General features: G+C 37.1%; 1 protein-coding gene across 1 annotated transcript; it reads left to right on the top strand.

Moving 5' to 3' along the window:
• Window positions 1-8,427: 8,427 nt before the first annotated feature.
• LOC100376558 (uncharacterized) lies at window positions 8,428-12,559 on the top strand. Its single transcript, XM_002731757.4, has 2 exons — window positions 8,428-8,674; window positions 10,671-12,559. The coding sequence occupies exons 1-2, from the start codon at window positions 8,484-8,486 to the stop codon at window positions 11,764-11,766; spliced, it is 1,287 nt and encodes a 428-aa protein (XP_002731803.1). The 5' UTR covers window positions 8,428-8,483; the 3' UTR covers window positions 11,767-12,559.
• Window positions 12,560-12,774: the final 215 nt, after the last annotated feature.

The following is a 12,774-nucleotide window of genomic DNA, read 5'->3' as shown; positions in this document are numbered from 1 at the left end:
ACACAATCTAAAGATGATATGTTGCCCGCGAACTACTAGTATTTCGTGATCGTAATTGGGGTTTGCCACCTGTGACTCAGCGGTTGCATATAAAATGTATTTGTTGAGAAACTCTTCCGACCGCGCGACCCGAAAGTTCGTAAACAGTCTCGATAAACTGCTCTTCTTCGACGTCCATTGCTCTTTTTTTTGATAGCGCGAAGATTGTTTCCCTGGGATCGAATAACTTTCTTGATATAGCTAATCCGAAGTCTCGCGCTTATTGCCGCCAAGCGAGAGGGAGGGCAGGTCGGTCACGTTGATAGAGTCTAGTCAGAATGGCTGAAGTTTGGCATGTATTTTACTATACTAGTTTCAGTTTTCATAGGCAGCAAGTTGATTCTATATTGACAGTTATTAATGTTACCTTTGAAAGTTTGCCAAATTTGTTCTACATACATACACACACAATGAAGTTGAACAAACTGTAATTTGTAACATCAGTACTAGTGTACACGTATGTTTGTATGACATTTCTGGGGTCAACATACGAATATGTATATTTAAAAAATGATGCAAACGAGATCACAAACGTTATATACCATTCCGTCTTCTGTCATCACGGACGCGCTCAGCGACGCAACAAGCAGGAGATAACACATCCGGTGGTACTCGAAGCTCCCAGGTCAGAACGCCCTTTTTTTCAGTTTCTATTTCTCATTCAGACGTTTACCATCATCATTTTTACAAAGTATTGAATACTGTAATCTCACATTATCCACTGCTGTTGTGACCGGAAGTTAAAACAACTATTTTTACAAAATCGTCAGCAATAAGTGAGCGAGGGATCACAAGATCAACTAAAGATGCACGCCCTCACCGGTAAGGTATACAGTTTCGCCTTGTTTATATATACCATATGTCTGAGAGGACTTTTGACGTGTTAGCCAAATACATATTATACTTGAATAATAGTGAAGACCAATTTCAGGTTTTGAACGAGTCAGGTTAAGCTAAACGGAAATTTATATTTTTGTGGGTGTTTTGTTAAGCACAGTTTACATTGCTATTAGATAAAGTTTTAAAATTAAACTAAAAATTGAATGATTTTTTTCGTGTCCCGTAGGGTCGCGGACAATAACTTAGCGTATGATGCTCAACGATAGAACGTATTTTGTGTATAACCCTATTATTATACGCTTTTTGTGTACTAAAAAGTCACAAACAGAACAGTCTAAAGCTGCGTTTGTACAGTGTTGGGTTTGCGCCTGACAATACTCATTTGCAAAATATCTGAAATGCGGTCGCTTCGCTTTTACCGACCATGCACCGCTAGTAGTCTGTTGTGTCATTTTCAGTCCGGTTACGGTATTTCTCAAGGTCCGATCGAGTATGGTAACGAGCGCTCAGAACTTGTGTCACTAGAGTACACGCGTGTGGTGCGCCTGATTCTGCAAAATTATGCGGCAGGTTGCAAACGAGCCATATTTTAGCTGACATTCTTTAAAATATAATGTAGAATAATAAGGTTATTAACAAAATATCAAAATCTAGGTTCTCGTATATCGTACGCTTATATAATTTTTTTATTTCGTCATGAACAGACAAATCGGGGACACAGATGCTATAGTTATAATGGAGACCGGAAGATCAACAAAATGACTTTTTAACTGAATTTCGTCGTACACAGGAGTATAATGAGAGGAGATGTTCTGTTGTCGTATATTATATCACATATATCACCGTAACGCCATAAGTTACAGCGTGCCGTAATTTTGTGGTATTTTACGGGGTATTTTCATCCTACCACATAAGGAAATGCGAATTCGAAATATAGAATGATTACGCGCGTAAGCGTCCTCGTAATAATGAAAACAAACATGGCTACCCCAGGGTTTAACCGGACTCCACACAAAGAAGTTCGCTGATTCTGTTCCAAACTCTTTTGGATTTCGGCTTTCTCATGATGTATCCTTGGAAGGAAAAGATGTATAATAATAAGGTAATTACGAGGATACCTCAAAGTATACCGTCGCATACTCCCGCTGTACTGTCTTCGTGCATACTTTGATGTATTCTCGTAATAACCTCAAATAGTTATTGGCGCAAAAATGGAGTCAATGTTTACAGGATTATGACAGCTTGTTTTTGGTAGGATTTTATCGTATCAATTCACGATTCACCTAAAATAACGTATTTCAGAATCTCTTTTAGGAAACTTGATGTTTGTAAAAGGCCCTAGATCTGTGTGTCTAAGCCATGTTAAAAATGTTCACAATAATTTATTTTAACCGACACATTACATTATTTTATCTAACACATTCAAAGGTATGTAATGTTTGTTCAATGCCAGCAAACTACGTAATACACCATACATTTTGCTTCGGTGAATTTTCTGTTGATATTTGTGAGTAAGCATCGCTACCACCTTGTGATGACATTGAAGCTATGAGTGTAAATGTGGAACATATATGCAAATTAGGGAGAGTAACAATCGGTGTATCATCATTTACACTTCAATAACTGATACTGCATAGCATTATGGGTAATGATAACCAATGGCAACAGATGGTTTGAGGTGCAGTTATTTAACCTTTATTTGTCGGCATTTGTGAATCAACATCTACTCTTAAAATCACAACAGTGTAGAGAGTAAACAGCGAATTTAGTACACACAAACATATATATATGCACAACGACGTGGCATGACCAAACTGAAGAAAAACATGTCACTATCGTTCCTGTCAGAGTGTCAACTTGAACTAGACGAGCGGCGTACATGGTGACCTATGATATTTGATGCTTGTAGAAATTGTTGTTGATTTTAAAATAATAACATATTCGCGAAAACAATTAATTCTCAGAGTAACTATGTAGAATTGTATCTAAATTGAGTTATGAAGAGAAATTATTCACGTTTTTTTTTTCTGCTGAAATAACTGGGTGGGTTGGGGGGGGATATATACAATTTAACGTTCAATAATGGATAACACTTTTTCGATGTTATACAATTCCATGTTCAAGGATCTTGCAATTTCGGTTCACCACTGATCAAATCAAACTATACAATATAAAAACTACGTAATTCATGGACCCGAATGGGACGCCGGCGCTTAAAACAGAAACACAAGTATGTAAGATGTGGTTATATTTTTGTGCCTGCAGATCATAACATATCATTCAACACTGTTAATGACAGCCGAGTTTATTCGGAGAATAGTGAAGTGAAGTTGGATAAATTACGTCATCAGGTTGCGTAATAACAGCCGATTCTAGAGTCTTTAGAATCATATTGTATCATTTTGGCGTCAACGTCACGTGTACCTTTTTAGCAAATTGCAAAACTAGTAACAACAACTGTTAATTTGTAACACACTAAACAAAGTAAGCATTAGTGTAGGTGCTTACTGTATACACCATATAATCTTCGTCAGATGCGATTGTATTGCGCCATGCTTTCATGGATTGCATATGTTAAAACTTTTCCATTTGTTTTCTGAATTTCAAATGTACATGCCAACGTATCAACTGGAAATACAAACAAGGACGTGTAGGCAAACACAATTAATATGGATTTATATGTCGCTTTAATTTAGCCGCAAATTATTATTTAACTGAGAATTATTTGTTAACTGAGAAAGTATTTCGGTGTCATCATTCCTCTTGTTTCAGTGACGCTGATGTCATCTTTATCTTTTTTATTTTTCAAAAGGACTGTGACGTTATGTTAACGAAGTGTGCCGCAATGGAAGCAGAGAGCCAGTATTCAACAGTATTAATTAATTGCAATTATAAACAGAATATTTTGAAATTCTCTATCGACCACGTGCACATTAAACGGAAACAAACAAGGATCTCTACAGTGTTGCTCTTCTGTGTACGACGAATCACTTTCAAGATGATATTTTGCAATAGTTACGACCTAGCGTTAATCGAGCAACAACCATAATACCACCAGAGTCCTTTTCAAGAAAGCGAGAAATTTAATAATAAATTCAACGCATAGAATCAAAATGACGATCGAATATCAATTGACCAATTACCAAGCCCGAGCGGGTGAATGCCATCGAAATAAATATTAGACAGCGTGTGACCTTTGAACACACTGATTTCCTGGCTGCTAGAAAATGAAATCGTTTTACAACTTAACGATGTGCACCGGCTGTGGTGAACATAGTGATATTATTACTGTAATAATAGCAACACATGCTATTTGGCACTTGATTAATCTAAAGTTGAAGCTTTTGAATACATTTGATAGGACCTACATTCTGTGTAAACATTGCGATGATTGAGGGAAAACATTGATCAATAATCATTATGGATAATGTACATTGCAAAATGGCTTCTACAACCAAGCTCTGGAAAACAAATTTACTACGTTTGATTAAAAATGTTGTCAATATCAGCTCTTAATGTGGGCTTATCGAAAAAGTAATATTTCCCTCGTCTAAATCCAACTCACATTGGTTGATTTTGAATGCAGAGAAGATATTCATAGAATTAGAGAAACTAATGTCGAGACAGAAATGCGATTATTAACTCTGGAAATAAACAAACCCTTCAGTGAGATTGGGTATATAATTTTCATGATTTGAATGAGATATTCTATTGTCATGTTATTAAGTAGCTACAACAGGTGTTTGTGGCGTTTGTCAACAAAGAAATTTTTCATCCAACATAATATGCCACGCGTAAGATGAGACGAAGCTAGGGTTCTTAGTGGGATGCGTCATATATAGTATATAATACTGGTATCTGGTTTCTTCCCCAGTGTTCGAACTATACTGAACTCAACCAAGGGAATTATTAATATTACGTAATTACGCCCGTATATAATTTCTGTTTTACCAACTATTAATTAACATTACAACGAATGTAAATAAATCTGTGAGTATATGGCGCTCCCTTTCAACTAACCAAAGCTTGACACGTGGCGTCGACACCGTTATGATGCAATTTATTCAAGGAACTCCGGGATCAAATGATTTAGCTAGATGGTTTCGTTCGCCCAACTGTGTCCCACTTCTTAAAAACGGAATCAAACTAACGCGGCTCACTATCAACACTCATGGATAACGTTTTATTAGAGATTGACAGGGTGTACACTAGACGTTTTACAAAATTATGGCACTAGTCTTAATGGATGCGCCTTTCGCAATTGCTCATGAGACTTTTCATTTAAATTTTGAAAGCAAAATGTGATTTATGAATTGAAATAGTTGCTATGATTTTGATTTATTATTTCGCGTTTATGTCAGCATTTTTTTTTACACGTAAAACAATGTTTCTTTTAATTTAATTTAATTTAATTTAACTTAACTTAACTTAAATAAACTATTACATAATTCAAAAAAGCTCTCACAAACATGTGTTATTATAGCAACACATCGGAAAAAACATTTAATGTCATAGGTCATCATAATTCACTCCAGCCCATATGTTGCCACTCTTATAGGAATGAGAGTGACATGTTTATTATTCATTTAAGTCATGCCACGTCGTTGTGCATACATTTATTATATTCGCAGTTCACTCTCTACACAAATATTACGATTGTACGAGTGGATATCGATTCACAAATGCCCATACCCAAAATTAAGATTAAAACACTTCCCCCTCAATCCATCTGTTGCCGTTAGTTATCATTGCCCAATGGCATTATGTATTGTTTGCTATTATAATAGGAGTATAAGTGTTGCCCGGGGTGTTACACTGATAATTACTGCATTGCATTTGCATATATGTCTCACGCTTTCAGCTTCAATTTCATCACAACATATCCAAATTGTGAGCGATTTGGAGTTTGTCAGAGAGAGAAATGATTTGGTTGAAACACATTGTTTTTCCCGTGAAGGAAAAAAAAGTTGTAGATCATTTTACATCTGCATAGTTTTCTTCTAATATTAGTTATGCATACAAGCGAATGACGTCACTTTGTTGTATTAATATGCGCTACTTGACTCGGTTCCCGTTTAGAGGTAAACAAAATAAAGGACCCATGTGCATTTTTCGCTGTTTTTTCGTGCTCAAGATCAGCAGAGAATTTTCAGTGTTTTAAATCGGAGACCAACATTAGTGGACGTAAAAGCGTATTTATTATCACTGCAGTATCGCATATATTGCCAGTCATCGTCCACCGAATCTGTGATTGACTGGCTGCTTCGTGGCATTGCATGGGCTGCCAAACATTCTCTGTTCAGTACCGGTGGAAAACCACGCAATGTCGCGTGAGGACGTTTACAAGCCATAACAGTCTTCAGGCCTCAGGCCTTTGCTGAAATACCTGCGTTATTTCTTGCAAACGACTTCCCGTTTGCCAATTTAGTATACTAGTATACCAATTTAGTAATAAATTAGGTCTGAGGACTGTGAACATTATTGTTAAGCCAGTGACGACCTCAACATGTATTGCAGAAAATTTGAAATATATGACAGTAGGAATTTGCGTTATATTTCCGTTCATTATTCATTCATTACTCAAAAAACAAACATAATGGAGAACAATTAAACGTAGAAAATGCAGAAAGGTACTAAAATCGTTTTAACCGTACCTGATATACAGTTGCAGCTGTTGGCTGTAAACTCGTTTGGAAGCAGCTGTTGGCTGTAAACCTTAAAAATGGAAATCTCTTAATGGTATTCGTATCCATGTACTCCAACAAAATTTCCAAATCGTATGCTTTTCAGGTACTATATCGCGAGATAACCTTTCCTATTAAGGACATTGAATATTGCCACTCTGCTAGCCTAATGTCGACGCTAAGCTATGTGACTGAAGTAAATGGGGATCATGCATTTAAAAATCAAATTTGCCAGAGTTCAAATTCCACCCGTGGCTGAACATGAAAAAGAGATCGACGCCAACCCTGGATGATTATTGTTCACAGACTGAATGGAGAGGCCGAAGCTAATGACTGCCCCTTATTAACTAACTGGCGACTTTAGGGAGCATTTGATATCAGTTGCTTGGCACATGTCAGATTTGCACCGGGTTTGCGCCATAAAATTACAAACACTTTCCCGTATAAAAGAGAAATGCACGAGTGCACTATCTGACTTACAATACGTCAACCACTGCACTTGTCAATCACAAACACTAATTGTATCGGTCTAAACTGATTTGAGCTTTGTTTCCATCGTTCACGTAACTGCTACGTATTACATATATGCCGCAATAGCAAGGGAAAGACGCGCGTAATCAAAATATAAATATTCATTACCATTTATTAATTTTGTAGCCATAATGTGTTCAATAAATATATGGAAGTGACAGACACGAGCGTTGACTTTGTATCTAGCTCGCTTTTGTATATAGATAAAGTCCCGCACTGAGTCAATCAGTCGGATAATGCCCCCGCGACAACAAAGAAATATTCACACAGTATTGACATATTCACCCGGGATATTAGTTCAGAAAACGGGACAAAGAAGTTGTCACAAATATGCCTAAAGCTTCACGACTATTCAGAATACTATATTGGTATAATTTATATATGCTCATCTGCCAAGTTCACGAGTCTTACTCTTGATTGCACATGTATATCCTAGATATAATGAGGTTAGAGTAGGGTTTATATATCATATACATAGTACTAAGGATCTTATATGTTATAATGTATGCAGGCTTTTATATTTATATCATGTGACAGATTTAACTGTGAGTTAATACTTAAGTATAAAAGTGGGTGAGTATAAACACCCAAACAACGACAACAGACGTACAAAACGCTCTCCAAATGTATATATGCAAAAAACAAATACAAATACAAAAAAAAAAAAAAAAAAAAAATGCGGACTTTTCTGGTTTATTAAGTTCACGATAAAGTGTCTCGATTGTGTTTCGGGTAGAAGGCGTTCTAGTATTCACATTATATTCTATACGTGTCTACGCAGGCTACCAGTCTGTAGCGGATAAAAAAGATTCAGTAGTGTACAGTAAAACTTCGATTATCCGAACACCGATTATCCGAATTATGATTTATCCGAGCAAGTTTTCGAAGTACTATACGTTATTTAATGGCCGTTTATTTACGGAACAGGACTGTATTTTTTTTTCGCAGTATTAAGTTGATTTTGTATAGTAAGGAACACTTAAATCAGAGCGCTAAACAAAGGAACGCCGTGTAGCTAACCAATTGAATTGTATACTAATAACGCATACGTGGAACGTATTCAGAACGAGAACATGTGTGCATAGAAACGTATTATCCAAACGTTTCCATTTATCATCACCACTGCTGATGTATTTTTGTTTTGTTTTTCTACGCCATTCGTGATTCATTTTTAATGTATTTGATTCAAATTTTAGTATATAATGCTGATCTGTATAAACTGAACGAGAGTGCCATACGTCACCATAATCGACAGAGGTCAAAGGTGATCGCTACATCTGTTACACGTAACACTGCTGACAGCGAGTAGTAACACACCAATCTGCCACCATCATTGAAATATTGAGCAAACAATAGTGTGATTCCATTCGGCGCTTTCCCTTTTCCACGATGCATTTTCATCAGTCAGATGAGGCTTCCCGTCACAGACGAGACAGCTTTATCCATGCGTACCTGATCGTCTTTGTCAGAGTAATGGCATCGTTTAGCAGACTGTCTCTAGTGTTGCTGTTCGGCGTGGCATTGATGGCGGTGCTGAAACATCTCCGACATGATGTAGGCGTCGTCCCGGGCGACGACCGGTAAGCGTAAACCTTTGATTATTATGGTTACTAGTCAATGTGTATAAAATGACCTTAGTGTTAAACTGTGCGTATTTGCGTGAGTTGAAAATGAGAGAATTCACAGGATGTTAGAATATACTGGAACATGTTCGTCAATTAACTGGCACCAACGAGTGCATGTCGTGATTTCATGCAAATGTGCGCGATACCCATACGTGCGGCATGCTAAGTTTTAAACGGCGCGATTTACATAATTACAGGGTAGACCTAAATTACGTGATGGTAGTAAAACAATATGGCATTAAATGAGTTAAAGAAAATTGATGTGTACATGGGAAGGCCGTTACACTAAAAATATACCCGAGTCGTAATACAAAATGTAGCTGCAGGGTACACGTTTACACTGTAAATATAAAATTTAATATGACATTTGAAATTTGGTGGAGCGTGGTTTGTATTATATGCTGTATGTTAAATGCAGCAATATCATACTGATGTCTAGCTAATCTGAATATTCAATCGGCGAACATATTACACGTAGTAGGGTGAACATCATCCATTCCATACATTCCATACACTCGGGGTGAAGCGATCGACCATGATTTCAAATTTCTAAAATTAAAACTGTGTCTTAGATACGTTCACAGAACATGGTTCATGGAATTAGAGGTTGGTGGAGAGAATAAATGACACACATTTTTACGCGATGTTTTGCAAGTACGAGAAACATCGTATTATCATGTTAAACTAGTTTTATTGTAAGTGTCACTTTGTTTTTCAATCTTTTGCAAAAAAAATAGTCCTTTGATCGAACGGATGTGTGACAACTTAAACATGAGCTTGCAAATAATTGAATTGTCTTTCATAAATATTGTTCATTTCTCTCATAAAGTACGCAAGTACAACTTAAGTCATTGATGATCATCAATCTAAATTGCATGAAATGGCTGGTTTCTGTTCAATACAACTTCAAACTTATAAAACTAAACAAAAGATTTAAAAATTTGCAGACAAGATAATTTGTCTCGAGACGATACAAATGTTTTTACAACATTGTTAATTGGTTAAATGGTGAGCAATCTATTTTGATTATCTGATTTGCAAAACTTTTTTTCACCAATTTTGCCCTATATTCACCTACCCGGCGGGCGATAGCTAAATCTTACAACGCCGTGACAAAATTAGTCATCCAACTAATTTATAATTAATATTATTATACTTTATTATATGAAAGTGTCACTGCTTGATTTCTGGAAATGATAGAATCATTGTTGCTCCTGATCTACTGTGTATATTCATGTCCAATCAGCACGTCGGTATGTGCGACTTAGCATATATAGCACGCCACCAACGGACGTATTATGATGCTCAATTAATAACGTTTATATTGCCATTTTGAGTGAATTCTCGAGGGGCGGACATCCGTGCATTTTCACCGCATGGCAACCATCACGGTGAAAACAAAGGCCGAAAACTCTAAGAAAACGGTACTTTGGGATGTTTTTTGAGACTCCACCTGAAAAGTGTAACAAGATTACCCCTGTATGTGTAACGCATATTTGATTGTTCAGGAATACTTCGAAGTTGAGTTCCTGTTGTTTTCTCAAATTTTCATCGGCTCTTAGATTGTCGTTTCGCGTTTTTCAGCAGCGCGCGCAGAGCCCAAAGAAATACGTCGTACAGTGGTGCTCGTCTTAACAACGTGGAACGTCTTGTGACGTAGCTGTACCCCCGAAGATATCCCACCGCTCGTGATTGCATCAAGCCACGTTAGGCGTTTTCGAATTATTGCATTTGTTAGTTTAATTATATTACACTCAATCACTTGGCCAGATTATATACTTCACACTTTTAAATAGTTCAATTATCGCGCTTCATTTACACTTGGCAAGTTCTAATTCGACTGGTCAGAGAGAACAAATAAACTACTTTTGAAATGAAAATTTAGAGGTCTGTTAATTATTTGTAGTTTCTTCTAATGTCGACTGTATTTGTTTCTTATTTCGTTTATTAGGAAAATGCGTGTATTTGGAGAGTACGATAATAGTAGCAATATAGCATCAGATTCGAAAGGATTCTGGCCGCAGCCCACGTCCGACGTCGAAGTAAAACCGTATATAATAGCGGCGGATCGCGTAATGGTTGATGAAATATTCTTACGACACCCATGGTTACAGAAAAGATCCTTTATGCCAAACTACTACACGACGAGTGGAGTCGACGAAAGTGTGTATAAGCGTCGAAACACGTCAGTGGCGTTTGTGCACCTACCGAAGGCTGCCGGAATCACCATGAAAATGTGCTTGGATAAACTAGCGAATCGTGCATCGGAACGCAAACCGTTGCGAATGAAAGCGGGCACGAAAGAATATCCATATGAAGACATGCCAAAGCAAAAATATTACGTCAGCGAATTTACGTTCGGTGTATGCGATAGTCTAAACGCGCCGTGTTCTTACTTCACTGTTCTCAGAGAGCCGTATGAGAGACTGATCTCTTGCTACCAATACTGCCGAACTCAAGATTTAAAAGATCCGATTTGCATGGCAGGAAACGCGAGAACCTCGTCAGTCAACGAATGGGCAGTACACCAAGGCAGCTACTTTTTCAGACAACTGCTGTACAATTTCAAAGACGCCTGTTTCCAAACAGATCTATATGATACTATAAAAACTTATTTTGATAAAGCACACTACCGCGGTCCCAACTACTACTGGCCGCCTTGCTGGTACATGAACAAAAAGCTTCTCGATAGAAAACTAGATAAAGACGATAAGGAAGCGCTACTCCAGTATGTGTTAGACAATTTAGAAAACTGGTTCGGCGTGATCGGGATTGTAGAAGACTACCCGATTACATTGCGGTTGCTAGAGCGCGCATATGGACAACCTTTCTATTCCGTTTGCGGGGAACTGGAAAAGCATAAGAGTCATTACGCGAGTGTGAGCGAGTCGACGGAGAAGCAGAAGTACATCGATACAACAAAAGCAGAACTTGCTGCTGACAAGGAAGTTTTTGATGCTCTGTATTACGATTTGAAGATCTATGAAAAGGCTGTTGAGATATTCGATAAACAACAATCTGCTTTCCTCCGTGCCGAAATTGAATGAATCATATTAAGTCACTACCCAAACTTGAAAATTGTTATTGTTGAGTGAAAGACGTTTTCATACTCGCCATAGAGGTCGCCCTCGGCAAAAAAAAAAATCATGACTTGCATGTGCGTAGTCTCAGATTCGCCTACTTAAGTAATTTCATTTATGAAGATAAAGTAATTTAATGTTGATTAATGTGACGCAGACGTGGTTTTATCAATAGTCTGTAATTAAGCACCTTCGAGTGTGAATCGCATCTGCAGGTTTGACAGAAATTGTTGAAAAATTGTAATCCATTTATTTGAACGCGGTCACTCTATTTGGTAACTAAATATATGTTATCTCAAAAACACATTCATCTACAGAAATTTCAAATGAATTGACTCCGACATAGATTATTGAAAATTTTTAGAAAATTAATAAAACCGTGATAATACGGGCTGAAAACAAGATGCGTGGAATATTCAGACACCGTAATAAACAGACCTCGCGGAGAGCGAGAGGACGCGTTTGCCACTCAAAAAATTCCATTCTCTTCCGTTATCGCGTTCACTGTTTCATTTACATGCTACTGTGTAAACATGGTATTCGGAGAAATGGACGGTAGAACGAGAACACCGTTTAAGTATTGAATGTTTTTAGGAACACAACATTTGCGATTGTGTGGATAAACATTTACTTTTGGCTTTTTCATTACAAAGCTTCCTACAGACGCAACAATTGTATACACTATTGAAGATATATACATTATGCCTACCTTGTAATAATTTCATGTAAAATAGAAGTAATAAAATGCATTTTATACAAATATTATCGTTTTTGTGTCATTTCACAGTAAAATTATTAAAATTATTTTGTATTTATTTAAATAACATTTGAAGCGACCCACAAATTGTAATCAAGTAGTCGTCATGTGTTCATCTCGGAGGTGATGAAATAACATTTTTAGTGGCGAAGTTGGAGGCTTTTGGCATGCCTCGTGAGTGACTTTTTCTCATCATAAATAAGTTCCTAAATCTCACA

The sequence above is a fragment of the Saccoglossus kowalevskii genome, chromosome 14 (genome assembly GCF_978046115.1).
Source record: "Saccoglossus kowalevskii chromosome 14, keSacKowa6.1, whole genome shotgun sequence".
Taxonomy (NCBI): Eukaryota; Metazoa; Hemichordata; class Enteropneusta; family Harrimaniidae; genus Saccoglossus; species Saccoglossus kowalevskii.
Note: the sequence above shows the minus strand (reverse complement) of the source record. Positions and strands in the feature narration are given on the sequence as shown.

Bases quoted from the DNA above. Each gene is read 5' to 3' on its own strand.
- LOC100376558 (XM_002731757.4), top strand. From the start codon at position 8,484: ATGCATTTTCATCAGTCAGATGAGGCTTCCCGTCACAGACGAGACAGC. The intron at 8,675-10,670 runs GTAAGCGTAAAC...TTCGTTTATTAG, and splicing joins GTCGTCCCGGGCGACGACCG to GAAAATGCGTGTATTTGGAG.